This window comes from Colossoma macropomum, unplaced genomic scaffold (genome assembly GCF_904425465.1).
Source record: "Colossoma macropomum unplaced genomic scaffold, Colossoma_macropomum, whole genome shotgun sequence".
Classification (NCBI taxonomy): domain Eukaryota; kingdom Metazoa; phylum Chordata; class Actinopteri; order Characiformes; family Serrasalmidae; genus Colossoma; species Colossoma macropomum.
The window spans coordinates 17,980,836-18,002,021 of record NW_023494786.1 but is presented as its reverse complement, the minus strand read 5'-3'; the positions used below and the strand labels follow the sequence as shown (position 1 = coordinate 18,002,021).

Genomic DNA, 21,186 nt, shown 5'->3' with positions numbered 1-21,186 from the left:
TAAAGAAATTCAAATGACCTTGTACTCCTAATATAAACATTCTGTTGGCTTTATATGTTAATACAAGTGTTTTTATTACACTTTTCTTTGTACTTTTTCAAAAGTGTATATTTCTTATTTAACAGATTTACAAAATGAACAAACATATTACACACACCGCTTCTCTAGACTAGCGTTCAAAAGTTTGGAATCACTTGCCATAGTAAGATTTTTTATATTGGCAAGTCAAATCAAGTCAAGTCAAAGTTTATTTATATAGCGCTTTTTACAACAGGTGTTGTCACAAAGCAGCTTTACAGAAAAAAAATCTGGGCCCAGCCTCCATGAGCAAGCCAATGGCGACAGTGGCAAGGTAAAACTCCCTAAAAGTAAGAGGAAACCTTGAGAGGAACCAAGACTCAAAAGGGGAACCCAACCTCCTCTGGTCAACACTGGATAGCAAACAATAACATATAGAATAATAACTTAGTATTACAAGCCATTAACCAAAACATATTTGTGCATTCATATATTTTATCCAATATTTTACGAATCAAGTAAACATGAAGTCATTAAATAATCAAGAATATACTGAATAATCAAGAATATCTATTGACATACATTTTTTGTAAAGTTCCATTATGAAGAATTCTGGCTATCAATTTTATTCCAACATCATTCTTGATGTTTCTGTTACACAGCATCCTCAGTCATCTAAGAATCTTCTACAGCTCGGTTCACCATTCTAGAAAAGTCGAACATTTCTTCATTTTATTTACAGTTTCCTAGTATCCTATTTATTTATTAATGGAACTTGCGACGTTGTACAGGACCAATGTATTTGCTTTATACACTTATCTGCTACCAACTTGGTTTTAATATTATTGAAAATACTGATTCCAAACTTTTGAACAGTAATGTATATTTTGTAAACTACACTGTGAAATACCTACTGGTTACTTACTTGTATTTTATAAGTAGGTCATTATAGTAATAAAAAGAAAAATAGCATGAAGGATGTAAAAAGAGAAAGAAATGAATCAATGCAATTGTCTGCTAAGAGAACGTTAGTTGACCAACAATGCTACAACAACTGATCAGTTAACTAGTGGACAACTCTAGTGGAGTTATGATAAAGACTGCTACAACTAAGAGATTAAAACCTATGTAAATGTGCCAAGTCTGAAATTACTTTTTACCTCTGTAAAATACAGATAAAGAGGAGTCTGTAACTACTGTCTCCTTAAATTCAGCTCCAGACATTGCTGTGCACCACATAAATGTTGCAGAAGAGAGAGAGTGAGGAGCAGATGCTAAGCAGTAAATATAGCATGCCGCTATGAACACACCTGCAGGGCTATCAGTCTACTGCATTAAGAGCAAAGTGTTAACAAGCCGTCTCTCACCACAGCTAATTACACACACACCTGAGGCCACGCAACTCCTAGACCCTCAGCCTAGCTTAGACAGGGAGATGGGAGGGACAGTGAGGGTTACCGGTCTCAGTTTAATTAAAGAGAAGCTCACCAACACAGTTCGCTTTAGTGAAACAGCACTAGGTGATGTCTGCCTTATTATGAAAAAAAAAACTTAATTTAACAAACGAATTTAACAAATTCATGTGAAGCTGGAGGTGTCCATGAGAAATCTGGAGCCAAACATTGTTCTTCAGACTAGCTCCCAACATCTCAACTAATTTGTTCAAAACAAAACCAAAAAAATTTACTGTATGTGTTTGTTTTTATGCATTAGTTCTTATGAAATGTGTTTTTACAAGCACACACCATGATACATGGTTTTAAACAATGTTAGGATTACTGCACACTACTATACAGTCATATGGGGGCAGTTGTGGGCTGGAGGTTAGGGAACCAGCCTTGTGACCGGAAGATCGCTGGCTTGATCCCCTGACACGAGAGTACTAAGGGTCACTTAAAACTGTGCAAAAGCTTGGGCATGCCTGGTCAAATTGCGTTTTAGTAATCTTTTAAGTGAAAATAGGTTAACACATCCTTTACAGGAATCACACTTCTTAATTTAAATAAATAATAACAGTTTATTTACTGAATTTAACATATTGAAAAAAACATACCATGAAGCCTGCACACATTTTATATTGTATATTTTTTATCCTCAATATGTTTCAAATATATGGCAAATAAATACAAATTGTACGCTAAAATTTGCAGAAAAATGGCCATATTTAAGTTTGTTCTCTGAAGAGGATGTTGTCACTTATTTTCTTTTAGAAAGTCAACATACTATGCAATTTGAACAGGGGTGCCCAACTTTTGCCTACAGTTGTATACATGTCAGAGAGAGTATCTGAGCTAGCTGAGCGTTTTTGCTGAGTGATAGGCTGGTGTGGTGGGAGGGAGGATGAAACATCATATCACTGGTTATTTATTTATTTTTTTTCACCTTCTGATGTGATCAAAACTTTGGAGACGTTTAAACATGGAGGAAAATCATTACATTCTGATGGAACATTACTACAAAAATTTACAAGAGAATTGTGTATTTGAAATGATATTGATATGATAAATGCTTCTTAATATGACAAGAGACATCAACTAACAAGGTAACAATGTCCATTTTAATCTGAGGTTGATTTTAAAGTTCTTTGTTTTTCTTTTTCTAATACATTTTTTGGATGTTTGAAATTTGTTATTGTTCAGTTAAATCCATTTTAGTGTTTGGTCTCTTTTTACCACTAAGTACTTAATAAATAGATGACTAATATACAAATTTCTAATCAATCAATATTGACAGTCTTGAATTCAACATATTTTCTCCCTCAAAGATTTCTCTCGGTCTCTTTCTCTCTCACACACATACACACAGTGCAGCAACACATTATTCAGATTTGTTGATTTTCTGGACTGCATTTCTCTTTCGCCTCAAAGCTGCGTTAGTTTCCAGCATCAGAGTGGACTGTACACACTTCCTGCTCTGAATACTTTCTGACACCAACATTTCACTTCTCATCTCTTCAAAGACACACGGCATGGAATCAGTCCCAGGCTCACTGTGTGTGAAATCCTTCTAAGGCAGAATTTCAGTTCCATTAAATGAGATTATGAAAATGCTGAAGAGGCCAGCAGAACAGCAGCTCTTCCCAGCACTAACACATATGCATTAGAGCTCTCTCCCACCAAACTACACAGTCACAATTAGCACTCAGACAACAATTTGGTACAAACATGGGAAGACAAAAAAAAGTAACTTGGAAATGTGCAGAGGAGGTAAAAGGAGGACTGGGCAATCTGACAATATATATAGCTATCGTGATAAATTATGTCACAATACCATATGCTTTTCTGAACATACTGTGTATATCGTCAGTACTTGTATGACACTGACTAACTGCATGCTTCATTAAAAAGAGAGTCCTGTTTAACTGCATTTAGTTGCAGTTGTTGATAGTATTTTTAAATGTAGCACTGCTGGCTCGTTTTTGTCTGTTCCAACTGATCAGTTGTCTGAAACAATAAATCTTGTGACATATCGTGTATCGTGAAAATTTCTTGAAGTATCGCGATATTCGTTTTTTTCTATATCGCCCACCTCTAGGAAGAAGTACAGAAAAACTGTACTTAAGTGAAAGTACTGTATCGAAAATTTGTAAAACAAGTAAATGTGGAATAACGGGGCCAAAGTATCTAGATTTAAATGTGCAAGTACATAAAAGTAAAAATGATTTGTATAGTAATTGGTGGTATTGGTCCTTGCACAAAGATAAATGAGCATAGCTATGGGTGATTGTGTTTTTTTTTTTGTTTTGTTTTTTTTGTTTTTGTTTTTGTTTTTTTTTTTACAAAATTTGGCTGGATGTTTTAATATAAAATACTAATTCAAATGTGCTCTAACTCAACTGACTGCCAATAGAAAAAGAGAGCAAAATCTCCTGGACTTTGAGATTTTTACAGAATACTTTGAAGATCTAAATGAAAAAGTAAGAAGTAATAATATGTTTATTTCTCTTGGAAATGAAACTGTACAGGTATTCACTTTCAATAATATGTGATTAAAGTACAAATCTTTAAAAATAATACTTAAGTGGAATACTTTAGTATTATTTTCCACCCTTGGAAATGTGTAAATGGTGGCATGGCTTGTAATAAAGGTATTAAATCCAAATATCACTGACATTTAATGGAATTAAAATTTTGTTTTAAACAAACTCTGTTTAGACAATGTTTGCTTCACCACCTACATTTACTTACGTGAAACAGCTACAGCTACAGTCTCTCTGTATTTACTAAGCACACAGTGAGTTAGGATTTTTTAGCCTGCTCTACCCCCGGGAACAGTCTGTGTAAGTGGTAATAAATTACTGTCATTATTTGAGTGGCGTCTCCCTACCTGCTGTCCCAGAAACGTATTTTTCTGTCATAATGGCCGCTAATGATGTAATACTCAGAGCACACCACATCACTGCAGTAGGACAACACCTCAATGGTTTGTATGCCTGAAAGACAGAGAAAAACAATATGAGCAACAAGTATACGTGAGTACATTTACATGCAGTCAGTAGACAAATAGCTGATTTTGCTGTCTAACTGCACTTAGTAGCTTGATTAAAATGCTTAATTACCCCATTACCTTGTTTTATAGACCTACTAAACAGTGTAACTGTATTAGCCTTTGTTGTCGTCTGATATTTTCTCATTTATGTCTTTCAGGCGCAGCTACACCTAGTGGAACGCTGACAGGACTATTTCCAGTCCTGACATATCTAGCTTTGGTGTCAGTACGCATAAACCAGGAAGCTTTGAGAGCTGCCTGTGAAGGAAAAGCTAATCATTTGAATGTTGAAATAAAAGGATTCAAAAACATCCATCACGTACACTGTGGGCAGAGAAAAAAAAAATCAACAGTTTCAAACTAATTAAGGGTCACTGAAAAGTCAAATATACAATCTTCCCCCAACCCCAAGCATTATCAGTTGGCCAAAACACGTTTGTTGTGTGGCACACATAGCTTCATTACACCATTCACTTATGTGTAACATATAAACCATTATATTTGCCCACTGTTAATAACCAAACATGTACATTTCCCTGTGTAAATATCAGCTAAACAATGAAATGCTTAGTCATGTAATGTTAGCACAACATTACTTTCAATTTGGAGCCAGAATCTATGCATGCAAATCTTTTTGCTCATTACATTACAAACCTCAATTCCAAAAAAGTTGGAACAATATGTGAAATGCAAATAAAAACATAAAGCAGTGATCTGTAAACCCACTTCATCCTGTATTTAATCCAAAATGGTACGAAGATAAGGTGTTTTTTTGTAAATATAAGCTCATTCTAAAATTGTTATCTATAACACAAAGTTACAAAAAAGTTGTGACAGGGGCAATTTAAGACTAGGAATGTTGTCGCGAGGTTACATCTTTAGTGTCTTTAGATAGGAAACATAATCGTTCCATATTCTGTGTTAGATGCATTAACTCCACACACCCAGTCTGTTACCAGTGTAAAGTTCAAAAGCCAGGGTCTGTCATGCTATGGGGGTGTATTATTAAAAGTCCATGTGTAACTTGTGTTTTCTGTGAAGGTAGTTATCGCTGAAAGATATATACACATTTTTAAACAAAATATGCTGCCTTACAGACTTTTTAAGGACACCCCATGCTTAGATTGGTCTGCATGCTTAGACCTGCTTAGACCAGACCTGTATCCCATTGAAAACATGTGGTGCATTATTTAGTGCATAATAAGAGAACTAAGGCCTAGTACAGTTGCACAATTGAAGACGTGTATAACAGAAGAATGACAAAATAAACTGGTTTTCAAAACTGGATCAATTGGTGTCTTCAGTCCCCAAACATTTATTGAGTGTTAAAAGGAAAGGTGATGTAACACTGTCGTAAACATGTACCTGTCACAACTTTTTTGGAAGCGAACATCAAATGTTTATTTCCAAAAAAGACTTAATAAAGTGTTCAACTGAACACAGGTCAAACACTGCTTTCCGTTTTTTAATTAGCATTTCACATACTGTTTCAACTTAAGGTTTGTATTTGTACTGAATTTATAATTACCCTTTCAGATACATCCCACTGTAAATTCATGAATACAATAACCACCCTTGCTCTGTGTGTGATAAATCTATAAGGACACTGTACATTTTGCATTAAAACACACCTGTCAATTTGACAACTAGACTGACATTATGTAGATGTGTGTGTGACTTACAGGCAGCCCGCTGCAGGTCCCAGATCTTCACTGTTCTATCAGCGCTCCCCGTCACCACCTGCCTGTAGTTGCACTTAAACCTGGCTGCTGTCACTTTGCGAGAATGGCCTGTCAGCGTAAACTACAATAACAGAGCGCAGAGGTGAAATTAACCAGAGCTCATATTTACAGGCTGTCTCCTCAGTGTCTCTTGCTCGCTCTCTCTCTACTTCAAATACACAAAGACTTCCAGGATATTCCCTTGAATGATGACTCTTTACTGTAGCCCTCCTACTTGTACAACCAGAGCAAAAATACAATATTACTTGCTGCATAACAGTTACATGGACGACCAGCCCACTGACTGTTAAACATTCTTCATAGCTTTACACTCAAAGTCTGATACCGCATTTACATGACAGTAGACGTACAACAGCAAGCTGGATGTTCCATGTTTTTGAATGAAGCAGTAATGGAAAATGCAGTAATACCATCACAACGGCAGCAACGGTTTATAGGGCTGCAAGCTGCTGCTGCTTGTGTACTGCTTTGAAGCACAGAGCGTTTTATTCGACACCACTATATAAACACAGTATAAATTTTCTCAGATGCAATATATTATCTTGAGACCCGTGTGGAAAGCAGTATATCTGAATGACTTTATATGTACAGGTACATAAAACATATGACCTTGTTTATTAATCTTTCTATATATATAGGGCAGCTCTGTTACTCACAAATTTTACTCAGATTTCTAGTGGAAAACTGGACCAGCGGACAACTGTACAATTTGGAATGGGCAGCATTTTAAAGGCTTACTGGGTTCTTCAAAAGAAAAATCCATGCAAACACTTAAAGGAGATTAATGATGGCTCAGCAGGTCTTTTCACTTCCTCCCATTGTTCTGAAGGCTACATTTGTTTTGCATGCTTTTACCAGGATGTGCTTAACATTCGGTTTCATCAGAACATTTGGTGAGACAAACGTTCTGCTTGTATATCTACAATTTAACCACTGCACTATGTTGTGCACAAGTTTTACGAGTTTTTAGATTCTATTTATACCAGAAATGTAATGGTATGGTATAAATATAACCATTTATACAAAAGGATGTTTTGTATATTGGTTTTACAAATCTAAGTATTTGTATTACAAATACAAATACACACTTACTGCCAAGAGAAATAGTTAAACAGTTTTCTTGTCAGCCTAAGACTTTTGCACAGTAGTGTACGTGCGTGATAAGATAATCTACTCAGCAACAAAGGCACCAAATAAAGATTTTTACATATAAACTGAAAGTAAATTGGACTAAACTGAAAAAAGTACAATACATTTCAAAAACAGTGCATATCTATATACATATGTATATATACATGCAAATATATATATGTATATATATATATACATGCAAATATATATATGTATATATATATATATACATGCAAATATATATATATATATATATATATATATACAAATCATACTGCATCTGAGGATCTATGCTAACAGAGCATTTACCCATCAGCAAAAGAAATTTGAGCAGCACCAAATAGTTGAATTGGACACATTGCTAAAAAAAATCTCTAGGCTCAGCAAGTCTAAAATATCAAAAGACAGGACTGAGTATATAAAAGAGATAATTTTCTCTGCTGTCAGTGCCATATCAACTCAAACGACACCTCTGAAGGTAAGCAGGAACAACTCTGTGTGGATGAAGCCCTGCAGACAGTGATTCGGGGAGACAGTACACTGCAGCAGATATGAGGACCACTCAGGCGAGACCAGGCGGGGGTTGGGGTGGGGGTGAAGGGGAGGTGCTGTTACCTTGGGAACACAGTCGTCCAGCCTCCAAAACAGAGCTGACTTGTCGTATGACGCAGCTAATATTCGGGTGCCCTGATGAAGGTAGGACATAATATGAAGACATATGAATAGACATACAGGCAGGCTTAAAAGCACACAGACACCCACTCACACAGCACTGCAGCACTGTTAACTGATCTAGGAGCATTCACATCTTCTGCAGATATTAGTCAGGAGAGCTGAATCTCAGCAGAAAAAATCATTTCAAATCGTTCAAATCATTAAAACAATCTATATTTAAATTTCAATAAAATCAAACGGAGCTCCTCACAAAGACCTCCTAAAGAGAAATGGTGTGCCTTCATACCGTAGAGTCAAACTCGATGCTGGTGATGCCCTCATTACTCCCCTCTAGTGTCCCTCTGTTGTGCAGCACGCCTAGAAGAACACAAATTGCAACACCTTCTCTTTACGACCAAACCGTTTTAGAGTGCCCTTGGGACTGACACACGCACAGCACGCCACGCTGCAGCTGCACAGATCATTTCCTGAAAGCTATACAATACACACCTATTTCTCATTTTCTTCAATTCTAAAATTACACTTTTAATAAATTAAACGTGACTTTTTGTTCTCTTATTATGATCTACTGATTTAAAGTAATTGTGCCCATTATCATCAACAAGATGATAACACAACATTTTTGCCTACTAATCTTTTTTTTTTAAAGACACTTAAGCTCAGTTATATGCAACCGCTTGAACACTTCAGGTCAAATTACATGCTTTGTTGATTTTGTAAGTGAAAATAAGCATTACACAGAAACACATCACACAGAACACATTCAATTAAATGTGGCATTTTTCTGCAAATTTTAGTGCACAATTTCTGTTTATTTCAAATGAACATATAGGAAAATATTATACAATAAGCTGTAACGTTTGCACAGGTCACGTTTTCTGTTTTTTTCCCTCCCCAGGTGTGCCCATACTTTAGCATACAAAAATACATCCTGTACAAAGTGATTCCTCAAGGGTTTTAGTGAAGGCTCAACACACTTTGCACAGTTAAATGTTTCTTCTTCATGATGGAAAATCTGCTGTATATGTTCTTTTAATTAGCTTTTTAAAAATATGGCTCTACATAGCACCAAAAAGCTTCCTCTATAAGTTCAAGAAACTGTTTTTCTTGGTACTATAAATAACCATATTGGCTAAGCACGTAGAATAAGAGTGAGCAGGGTATAAATACAGACTTAAATGTGGGCAGTGATTATATGTAATCAGGGTTTAAAAACAATGAGGCTAATGCCTTTATTGTTGTATATATTCTGTTGTTGAGAATATTAGAATATTCTCCGAATAAATCACAGTGCCTTGGTATAAAATTATATTTATGTTTGCAATAATAAAGGTCATTAAAGCATTGATGAAATCACTGAAAGGAGATGCTAAAATAACATCTTACAAACCTGACACAGATGGTTTTAAATGTACTGTTTTGTTCTGTTTTCTTCTCTTAACATTACACCAAAAAGAACATTGGAGAGCATTTGAAAACGTTGGGTCAGACAGAAACTGTAGTACAGTTGACTATGTTTTTATTGTCCTCTATCTATATTTCTAAAGTACAAAAGCATTTGCTTTAAAACATCTTTAAGCATCAAAAGTAAAAGCACAACAGGTTATTAGTTAGCATGGTATTTATTTTGATAAGCAATTTCTAGAAAGGAGGCCTGTGTGGCTGCAGACACTAAGAGCTATGTAAAATAATATGACATAATTACTGTAATAGCTCACAGTACTTTTACTTTCGATTAAAGATGCACAGTGTATATTTGTTTGAAACATGCAACTGGCAATCAGCCAATTTATTACTTTTATTTTGGCTCTGCTGCAGTTTTATGGTGTCAAAAACGTTAACACTTGTACTTGAATGCTTCTGTCACACCTTATTTTGAATGTAGTGCTCATTTGATTTTATGTTCTGATTTTGAAATAGGCCACTGATCATTTACAAATTTGAAATGCCAGTTTGACCCATTAAAAAAAAACACTGAAAAATTGGCTGTACTTGGCTAATATAATTAGGATTACTCCTACTTTTACTCAAGTAATATTACACCAGTAGTATTTCTACTTCCACTCAAATCTGGATTTTTTTTTTTACTTTGTTCATTCTGAAATCGATATTGCCGTGTGACACAAATCCTGTAATTACTAGTACACACAGCATACTGCCCAGAACTACATGACACCTACAGCAGTGTGTCTGAACAGCTGGTGGAAGCTGCTGATTGGAGACATTTTGTAGTTTCTCTTGTGATCATTACGGCTGTCATGTAAGATGGGAAAGCTGCTTCTAATTCAGTGTTCTACTGTGTTGTACCTGCTTTGATGTCCCACAGTTTGATGACTCTGTCTGTGCCTCCAGTAGCCAGCAGGTTTGATCTGGGGCTGAATCTGGCCGCATTGATTCCCAGCTCATGTGCGTCCTGCACCAACAGAGAAAGACTCTTTCAAATCAGGCACAGCAGCGTTTAAAATAAAGCACTGCTTTACTGTTCATACAGATTCAAACAGTAGCTCCAAAATCAAATGACATGAGATGTAGACACCGTTTCCATGACCAACTGATTAGTCCAGAATATTGAAGTCTTGCAAAATAATTTAAAAGAAGGCTTTTTTCCTATTTTTACTGCTCCACAATGTATATATGCTTTAGTACAAAAATGAGAAGAACAGGGACTAAGACAGTTAGAGGGACTGAAACACTGCTTTCCATGCTAGAAAATGATGGTCTGAGGAAAGGTGGCATTTCCTGGGCGTAAGCTGTTTTGCTCGTGTCAGCTTAGTGCCCTATAAGCCAGCAAAATGACAGGTCTTGTCTGGTTCTTTTACATTACAATTTTGTTCAGTTATTTTGGCCCAAATGCTGATCTAGTCATGGTTTTCGCTTGCTTTCAAATTGCCAGCTTTCACTGTGTTTGTACACAAAAGCACTGATTGAACTGCTTTCCCATAAGCATAGCTGAAGAAAAATATTACTGCCAAAAGTGTCTTTCATTTAGAAACGCAAATCAAAGAAAAATAAATTAAATGTAAAACCTTAATGGCTCTAGTTTCTCAGCACAATGATTGTTTACAAAGGACTAAATCCACAAAATGTGCATCCAGCTTTCGCTAACTTAAACAGTCTTTATTCATTCAGATCTCAAAACACCTAACATTAATTTACTGAGAGGAGAGAAAACAGAGGAAACGTGCAGGCCTAACTCTCATTTGCAGTTGCTGAAAATAACACACAATATGCAAATTGTGACATTTGTGCAATTAAGGAAGTCATGACCTCCCTGCAGCTCCCACAGCTCAGGCTGGCTAATCCAGACTAGAGTGTGCAGTTGAACTGAAAACGGCCCTGTGTGCTGAGAGCTGTGGTGACAGAGCTGCAGTGTGGCACAGAGGGACTCTGTTCTGCAGAGACACACATGAGCCTTTGTCCCTCCACAGTCACACCAACCATGGACCACCAGCTTCCTTTCACTAGTTTACACATAAAGTCAAAAAGACAAGTCTCATCTATTTATCAGTCTCTTTATGCTTTATGCTTTTCTCTACTGATGCATCTATTAGTCACTCTATGTACTCATAACTCAATCTGAATAACTACTTTGTAGTCAGTTATAGGGTAATGAAAACAAATTGAGACATAGGGATGCACTTGTATGAAGGTGGCGATTCAACTGTACTGATTTTGGAATCAAATGTAATCAATTAGTATGAGTATGAAGTATGAGCTCTTGTTTTTTTTTTGGCCAAAACAAAATTCTATTTTCAAACCAAAAAAAACAGATCATCCTCTACTGTTAAAACAGTTCCCCCAGTGTATTTAGTTGTTAAACATAATTCTGAACTGTGCTAGAACAATTATACTAAATCGAATTGTGATTAAATATGTGATTTCATGATATACTGAATTATTTCCTAAGACTCGCAATCAAATTGATTTACACACCCAATCAGTTTTGAAACAAGGACCTAAACAGACCTCCTAATGTTCTGATCTGAGGTGATTTAATATCATGCATGTTTCCAGCATGTTAAATATTCTTTGTTAGGGGAAATGCTATTATGTTGCTTATAAATTACAAGAGTCAAACACTTACCAGTGAGTAAGCAGCTCTGGCTGGAACTCTAGCAACTAGACAGATTCCTAGGGGAGCGCAGAAGTCCTCTTCCAAACTACAAACCGAATTGCCTCGCCTCTTCTTACTGAGAACAGCACACATAGGACATGAGACTATGTTTACGACTGAGAAATGTAGTTCACCGCTTAAATATATTCTGATTTGACTGAAAGCGGTAACAAGACCAGTAAATGAGCTGACAGGACTGACCTAGCTACTAATTAATTTTCTCAATTAACATAAGATATATACAGTACTTGACCACTCTTCATTTATTTAATTTCCACTCAATTCATCCATTCACTACAAGTTATTCCTGAAGTTGTTCATCTAGTTTTCTGTAGATATTTCTGATGACATCAGATGTAAGATAACCTATTTTCATAAGGAAGGGTAAAATAAATGAAAAAAGCAGGAGCTTCCAAATCCACAGTTAAAAAAATGACTAAAAGCTAAAGAGAAAATGGTCCTCTTAACAACTGTGCAGGAACTGGGAGACCACTAAAATTTCATCCTCAGATAAACAGCACTAAAAGCTTTCATTTTTGAAAGGGAGGTGAAAATCAAGCTCCACTCTTGTTGCAGATCTGAAAAAATCCACTAGTGTTTCTGTCCATCCTTCCACTGTGACAAGACAAATCAACACTGTGAGTCTGAAAGGATGTGTAGCTGCCAAGAAGCTGCTACTGAGAAAAGGAAACAGACCAAAAAGAAGAAAGTTTGTAAATCAAACAAAGAAGCTGCTGGAGTTCTCAGAACAGTGGACTAACCACACTGGAGTCCAGACCTTAACATCACTGAATGTGTTAGGGTTCCTACACTGATCTAATCCCTGAAAGTGGTTGTAATATTCACAGCAGTCTTGTGAGCACAGTACACACACAGTCTATGGTGCACACTTGCACTATAATAGAGAAAAAAGGCTAACTTACTCAAAGAGATCTCTGATGGAGTCGAGAATTCGAGGTGAGGTTGCTGAAGCAGACCTGTGAGCAACAGTGAGCAAAGCAGATGCCAAAAAAAAAGAATAAAAAAGAAGAGACATAAAAGACCATAAATAAAAGATCTGGGTATATTCTGTACTTCAGAGAATCTGCAGGGAGGATAGAGTGCCTCCTCATAGTCATTTCAGTGCCTCAGAAGAGGACACTGTCACAGGTGTCACATTCACGCCTCAGCTGCTCCACCTCACCAAAATATGAAACACTGTCCCCAAATCACTCTATATTATACACTATATATCTCCAAAGCTTCGCAGACATCTGCACATCCAACGTTTCTTCTGAAATTAAAGGTATTAACAGGAACAGCCTGTACTGTCCTGGGAAGGCTTTCACACTAAATGATAGAAGATTACTGGATTTAGGCATGGAGACCTTAGGCTCATGTGTGGATGCTCCAAAGTATCTCATTGTATTGGTCAGTCCTTTACTATTACAAGCTGTGCATGTGCATTTGAACGCCTATGTCAGCAACAGGCAAATCTTACAGTAGCTGAATTCACTCATTAGAAGGACTGTCTGGATACTTTTGGACACATAGCGTATATGCTGTCTGTCCAACATTTACTCAGTGCAGGTCAAGCCATGATTCGTATAATCTAATTATTTCCTGCTCCTGGTTCCATGTGTCACAAGTTCTGAGCACTTCCATCAAAACTCTTTTGTCCTCCATAAGCACTACAGCTTCCAGAACTCCAAACTAAATCGATAAGAGTTGTGTGCTACAGTTATTTGACCACTGTTAAGAGGTGTTGTTAAGAAAAAGCAGAAGTTTCATAAACTTCCAACAAAATAAAACATGATAAAATATACTAATGTTCAATAAATATTTAACTTACTATTAATAATCACAATTATTCCACTTAAGTAATGTAGTTTGCTAAAAATAGGCTACAGTTGCTAGGCAACAATGCGGATCTTAGTAACATCGGTCCCAACTATGTATTTACAATATTTTAATGGTTGTATATCGTTGCTGTCCAAAAAAGGAAAGGAAAAGGTTTAAAAAGAAATCTATAATTTTTCTGATTTGCATTTTTCTACATCATTTGAGCACAATAGCTGCCCTTAACAGTGTGAAAATTTAATTATGAATGAACCACTAGAAATACTCCAAAACTGCTTAAATAAAATCTCTTTATATTAAATAACATTAATATTACACCACATTTTTTGGCCTCCCCTGTGAAGTAGCAATTTTGGAATTTTGGAGATACTTTTTTGGGGGGAACAGTGATGATGTGTGTCTCTGCCAAGCAGATTTTAGAACCAGAAGTATCGGTTTTTATAACTACAATTTACTCTTCTAAAACATGCAAGGATGTCTACTATTCTCTGGATTTATATATTGATTCTAATATGCAAGTAATGACTTATTAAGACTTATTAATACTAATAAATACTTACTATATACTTTAATAAAATATAATAAATACTATTACCTGAAAAGTCGTCCATGGCTTCTCTCCAGCTTCTCTCCACTCTCACTCCTCAGTGATAAAGGCGATGATGGTAATGATGCACTTTGAGGCACTCTTAAAAAAATACATTAAATGAATTAAATAATTAACCACAAAAACGTTTGGTTGATTACACTGGTTGCTGAGTACGGAACATGTTGGATTCTGCCATGCAGTGTGAATTCTTATAAATTCTATGTTCTGTTGTCCAGTTTGTTGTTCGACGACAAATTTAGTACACCTGACAGTTTCAAGAAGCAAACGTTTGTTAAAAACACAAGTGCACAATATGTATCTGTGCGTCATACACTGTCTATCTCTTGAATTTCTGTGCATACACAAAACAGCATGATGGTCAGGTATTCATGAGACCCAGTCATTCTATAAAATCAGACATCAAAGCTTTCGCAACATGTCAAAGATTAATGCATCAGAACTCAACATGACAGTATCTAAAGCTTCTTTAACTGTAACATGCAAATCGCTTGTTATTAAAACAAACCAATGCCTGTTTTTGAATAATCGCTTCGCCTGGCTCTGAGCTTCGGTTTAGAACTGTGGCTTCATTTTTGCTGTTGCTAGCTGTGTAGCCTTTAGCTTGCTAGCAAGTTAGCAAAGTTGAGTAACGAAGTTGTATTAGTAATGCATACAGATTTGTACCCCAAAAGCAACACAAAATAAAAATAAAATAAAATGTTACAGTACTGAAATACTGAAAAGTATTTTGAAGTAGTTTCGGTTATGGCTTATAAACAGCTTTGTCCCCTTTTTTGGGGGGTCTGAAAGGGGAAACAGCTTATAGGAAAGTCCTTACAGGAAAGTTTGTTCGCTTGGCTGCCATCTGCAACGCCACCAGGTAGTTATTTCCAGTCATACAAGACCAGACTACTACTAAATACTCAATAAGGTCTAATTAATACTAATTAGGTCAAATTACCATTTCAAAAACATATTTGAAATCACTGGTTTAACCTGACAAAAAACTTGTAGCGTTAGTAGCGTTTGGCTCAATACCTCACATAAAACATGTTTTTTGGCTTGTTCTGGCTACTGGTAACCAGCAAGCTGATTAGCTCCTTTTACTGAAGGCAGAGACTTTCCCTGTAAACAGAGGCCATTCAATCAGTGACTGGTCTCCTCGCTCGTAACATCTCTAGGGAAATTCTTCAGACCACAATGAAAGTTCTGGTGCTGAAGTCGACACTAGTGTTCTCTCAATCCCTCGCCTCTTCTAGGGCTCATCTAACAAACTTTACTTGAGCTAATACAGTAATGGAACAACCCTTAAGATGCTGTCGGTAATCCCTGCCCAAGTAGAAATACTCAGAGGAAAGAAATATTCTAAATTACATGATCTCTTAATCTCAATTTCTGTTTCTCAAAAATGACCCCTAAGAAACCACTGGATTTTCATATTCTCTCACAGATGGACTGTTGTGTCTGACTTTAGCTGAATAATATTTCCAATGAGAAAAGTGTAAAAGCTCATTTTCTTATGTAGCCCTATTCTATATCACAGAGCTTTCAGCAGTGTTTCAGTGTAGAATGAAGCTTTTCTCATTCATCATTAGACCTTCTAACAATAAAATACTTGTAACAACTGAACTCTTTTTCCCCCCTAAAAGGGGGTTTAGGAGAAATCGGTGATCCTTCATTAATACAATAATCAGACCTGCTTTATCTTGTGACAATCTTATGAAAGAAGGTTTTCCTTAGAGAGGTGAGAATGAGTGGATGAGGACACGTTAAAGCCAGTACTGAAATGGGCAGTTGCAAACTTTGTACATGACCTTGTGTCAGTTTTAAGCATATTTTTTGCTGTTCTTCTGACATGGTGTACAAAGTGCTGCAGTGTCAGAGACAGACAACACTGACACCTCTGCCGTACCTCACATTCTCTAAACATCATTCAGTGTCCATCATGACTGAAAGCTCACTTCTGCTCACCTCAATGCTTCACTTTCGGCCTGTCCACCTGTCAACCTGTCTGCCTCACTCTCATACTCTACAAAATATGAAAAGTGCCTGTCAATATATAAAATGAAAGCTGAAGTCCTACCTAGACAGACAATCAAAAGCTTAATCATGCTGTCACTGAGTGGATTTTTTGAAAGGTCACCATCACCTCAACAGACTGATTTTATTTTTACTTCATTCATTCAAAGCAGAGAAACCAAGGGGTCTGCTGAGATGGAGACGTTGGATCTACTTGGGGTTAACTGTTTTATTCAAGGCCAGACAAGGACGAAATGTACTATGAAAAAAGAATTCCACCGATTTCTTCAAGTTTCAGGATGATTAAGTCTTTAATTTGTAAACAAGATATTCATTTTTTTGTTGTTGTTGTTGTTTGTTAAATGCATCATTTTCAAATTGTTTAGAATTCACAGAACGTTATTCAGGGCGGCACGGTGGGTAGCGCTGTCGCCTCACAACAAGAAAGGCCTGGACTGGATTCCCCAGTCAGGCGACCAGGCTCCTTTCTGTGTGGAGTTTACATGTTCTCCCCATGTCTGTGTGGGTTTCCTCCCACAGTCCAAAGACATGCAGTCAGGCCAATAAGAGCCAATAATAAATAAAATGGCTACATTTGTGTTGTAGAAATCACAACCCCTGATTCCTCCTCACCTCCATTAATTAGGTAGGTTAAATGCAAGGTAAGCATCTACAATGGTCTATTCAAACGAAATGTTACTGAATTCCCCTTGAAGATAATGATCATTATGAGTGGAAGGTGAGTCAATAAGCAAGTTATGTAACTAATAGTATTTCCCTTCTGAAGTAGTGAACTTTTGAACATGCATCTCTCAAAACACTGTACACTTATTTACAAGTGAATATATTATTAAATTCACAGTCTATTTAACAAATTAAATACTTTATAGGAACATTTGTTTTCCATGTGTCCACAAGGTAATGGGTCCACGACTAGTTAATCTGACCAATTTTAAAGTTTATCTGGAAAATGATTATTTTCTGAAATAATAAGATACTGAGGTCTCAAAAATGTTCTTTCATTCATTCTTTCTCAGAATAAGCTACTGTTCAGCATGAATACTTACTCAATGTCCACCTTCTTATTAGCAGCCACTTCGAGCTCTTTATGAAGACCAGCCTCTCTGGCTCTGAAACAGAAGAAAACATTTATAGACAGTACAGATGAGGTTTGGCCAAACTTCAAACAAGAGATAGCTGCAATTATGTTTTTATTGAGCCTCAACAGACAGTCAATGTCACTTTAAAATAGGAGGTCTGTTGAGTCATTGATAAGTTCAAAGATCTGTATGCCAAAAACATGATCTTGGTGTATGCTGAGTTTCTGAGTTTGACAAAATGACTCTGGTTTAATTCATAACCATGTCTAAGAGCATGAACATTTTTGCCATCTTCACTCACCTCACTCTCCTCTCGTTGCGTGAGTTCATGCGAGCAGCGGCCTGCTGTTTCCAGCGGATCATGTCCTCCAACAGTTCAGAGCCATAAAGCTTCTCCTTGCGGTAGGCAGCCTCTGTGTGCTGGCAGCTCTCGAGCAGGGAGTCATATTTACTCTTTAGCAGCTGGTTCCTCTCCTGCACCTCCGCCACACAGGACCGCAGTCTGTCATGCTCTAACTGTACTTCCCTCAAATCATCCTGCGTCTCACTCAACCTAATAATCCACAACAGTGCACACTGCTATTGTGAAATACAGCCAGTGAAATCGTCAGTATTACACCCTCAAAGCATGTTCACATTTCACCAACAAATAGATGTTTACATTAACAGCATACATTGTCACTGTTTTAACAACTGATTAGATTTAATGTTTGTCTCTTATATTGTGAACTTGACAAGAAATCAAACTGAATTTTTTATATGTGAATTTATAGAGTTGCCTATTTTTTGTTATGTAGCCTTAAGGCCAAAAGAGCAGAGCACATGTCTGTATACTTAGCAATTAGAACATATGGCCTACATTAAATAACATACTGGTTTGCATTAAAAGTAAAATGACCTGTAAAATCAAATTGTCCAATCTTAAAATCAATAGATAAGGTACATTTCACTGTGAGTATGAAAGGATGTGTAGCTGAAGAAAGATTGAAGAAGCTGCTGGTATTATCTCTGGAAAACTAAAAGCAAGTTCCTGGGAACAATGTAAGCTGTAACACAGGCAAAGGGTGTCCACAACAAATACTGAAAAAATGACATTATATTTAGTTATTTTTTTAAAACTTAATAGCCATTTTGACTGGAAATTAAATAAATGAAGGGTAGTCTCTGACTTCCATACAGTACTGTGTGAACTTAGCATGTCAACAAATAATCTACAAGACAATATATGACGTTCTATGTTCATTCAGACAGAATTCTGTATAACGTGAATAAAATCCTCAGTACAGGAGGAATTGCTCGTATGCACACATCTTTATTCTGTCTGTTAACTTAAAGGAGGAAAATCACAACAAATAATGAATATTCCTACAAAACAGTGCCACATGCCATAAAGTTCATTAAGTGAAATTAAAGCATCACTTAAAACCCACTGGGGATACAACACGGAAAAAAAGAAATGCTCAAAGTTTTTGTAATGATCACTGACACAACAAAAACTGAAGTCAAAATATGACACTAACAGTTTATAGTGTTTATCAGCATTTTGTAGCTCATCTACAGTATTCAAGTTTTTTTTCTTTACCACAGCCGAATTTACTCCTTACCTAGCTCACTGCAGCCAAGTAAGTAGTAGCCTAGGCTAGGAACTAGCACAGTTCATGTGAAATGTTGATGACCTAAAGACCAGTTTGCTTTGAAATCCTTGTAGTTACTGAATAATAAGCCTTAGTATGTAATAAGCCTGAGATTTTAAGGGGTTAAATAAATAAAAGTGACCTCCAAAGCTGTCTTTAGGTCCTAGGCTTATTACATACTAAGGCTTATTATTCAGTAACTACAAGGATTTCAATGCAAACTGGTTGAGCTGTTCCTGGGTTATGGCAGTATGTAATAAAACTTTGGGCCTGCCGGTGGGCCCTGGCCATTTAAGAGGTTAAGGTGGAAAAAAGGCACCAGGATGCAAGAACTCAGAGCCTGTGGGCCCCTCCAATATTATAAGTATTAAGTATTATTCTGTATTCTTTTATAGCATCATCATTGGCCTTTTTTTCTTTGAAGCACTCAGAAATGCAGGGTATTTCAAGGCCCCCCAGGCCAACCTGTAGCTACTCTCCGGGCTCACACTTAAATTTATTCATTCATGTATTTATTTTAAATAATTTAAACCAACTGTTTCCCAAAGATTATTCACTGCTGTCCAAATCCATAGTAGTCAGACTTTTGTTCTCCATACATTTCCCAATGTAGCCCCACAAGAAGGCAGGGTTTCACCTAATGAACTGTGTTGTGGCATGTTGCATGGTGTTGTTGGAATATCATTATTTTGTTGTGGCTTTCCTTCTTTCAGTACGAGACAGGATAAACACATCAAGAACAGTTGCTAAACATTAGTGTATGACGTGCAGGAGAGCAACTCTCTTTGACTGCCAGCTGTATGATGTAATCATTAAGCTGCACGTCAGTACTGAAGCACAGCTCCATACTCTTACACTATTTTAATACACCACAAATCTTGGGGAGTACATGCAGTTCATTACAAAATGACCAACATATCTGGACACCAACATTTACATATACACCGATTTTTGTACAAACATTCATCTTTTGATGCTCTGGTTTTGTTTGGACAATTCAAGGCAATAAACAAGAACGCCCTGAGCCAGTATGTTGCCGGCTGGAGTCAGGTTACAGTGAAGATTTTCCCCCCTGTGCTGATAAGAATCTAATTTCTTACATTCTTTATGAACTTTCATTTCTACATGCGCTAAAGGAACACTGATGCACAGACAATGGATATCAACACTTCATAAATGTCCTGTACCTTAAATCATTCTTTATAAAAGCTAGAACTTCTACACTGCCAAGCTCAAACAAACATACCTGAAATATCTTTGGAACAATATATGAAATGTATAGACCCTTCAAAATCTAGAAACATGTTTGGACAAGAATGTCATGTGTTGACAAGGCAGCTTACCTGGCATGTTGCTTGTCAAGTAAAGCTTCCTTGATTTTTATCTCCTGCTGTAGCTCCACTACTTGGTAAGCAAGCTACAAAACAGACATAAAAATAGACACAACATACAAAAAACCCTTACTGTGCCACAAAGCATCCAGTGAATTACAGCAGCGTCAGCTTGCTCAGACATGTTGGGGTTTGCTCACTGTTTATTTTTTATAGGACTTGACAGAATAGATTAGTGCGTAAGCAGGAAGATGACTCTCGTAGTTTCCTCACACTCATTGCTGTGTGGATCACCTTTGGGTCAGACTGCAATTGACTGGCAAGACTATGAACCTGTTGTGTCTCATAATTTAGCTGTCTGGCTAATAATTAAACAAAGAGAGAACACTATGCCTCATTTTTGCACTTTTCTGTTTTAGGTTTTAGTGTTTGAAAAAAATACATTTTTAGAGGACAGTGATGTTAGTAAAAACTTGTCCTTTTATTCAGATCTAAGATTGCAGGAC

The 21,186-nt window shown here is 36.6% G+C and overlaps 1 protein-coding gene across 2 annotated transcripts in view; it reads right to left on the bottom strand.

The window, feature by feature from the left end:
• LOC118802426 (protein Atg16l2) overlaps positions 1-21,186 on the bottom strand; it is a 38,596-nt gene that overhangs the window by 12,964 nt on the left and 4,446 nt on the right. For both annotated transcript variants that reach the window (XR_005006669.1, XM_036562978.1), the window contains exons 4-14: positions 20,693-20,766; positions 18,017-18,268; positions 17,683-17,745; positions 14,603-14,695; positions 13,092-13,145; positions 12,139-12,244; positions 10,362-10,467; positions 8,341-8,411; positions 7,995-8,066; positions 6,189-6,309; positions 4,345-4,450 (exon numbers count right to left, since the gene is read on the bottom strand). Coding sequence is in view for 1 of the 2 variants with exons in the window: in XM_036562978.1 (XP_036418871.1) it covers positions 4,345-4,450; positions 6,189-6,309; positions 7,995-8,066; positions 8,341-8,411; positions 10,362-10,467; positions 12,139-12,244; positions 13,092-13,145; positions 14,603-14,695; positions 17,683-17,745; positions 18,017-18,268; positions 20,693-20,766 (1,118 nt within the window). In the remaining variant the exon portion in view is untranslated. The remainder of the gene's footprint in view (positions 1-4,344; positions 4,451-6,188; positions 6,310-7,994; positions 8,067-8,340; positions 8,412-10,361; positions 10,468-12,138; positions 12,245-13,091; positions 13,146-14,602; positions 14,696-17,682; positions 17,746-18,016; positions 18,269-20,692; positions 20,767-21,186) is intronic.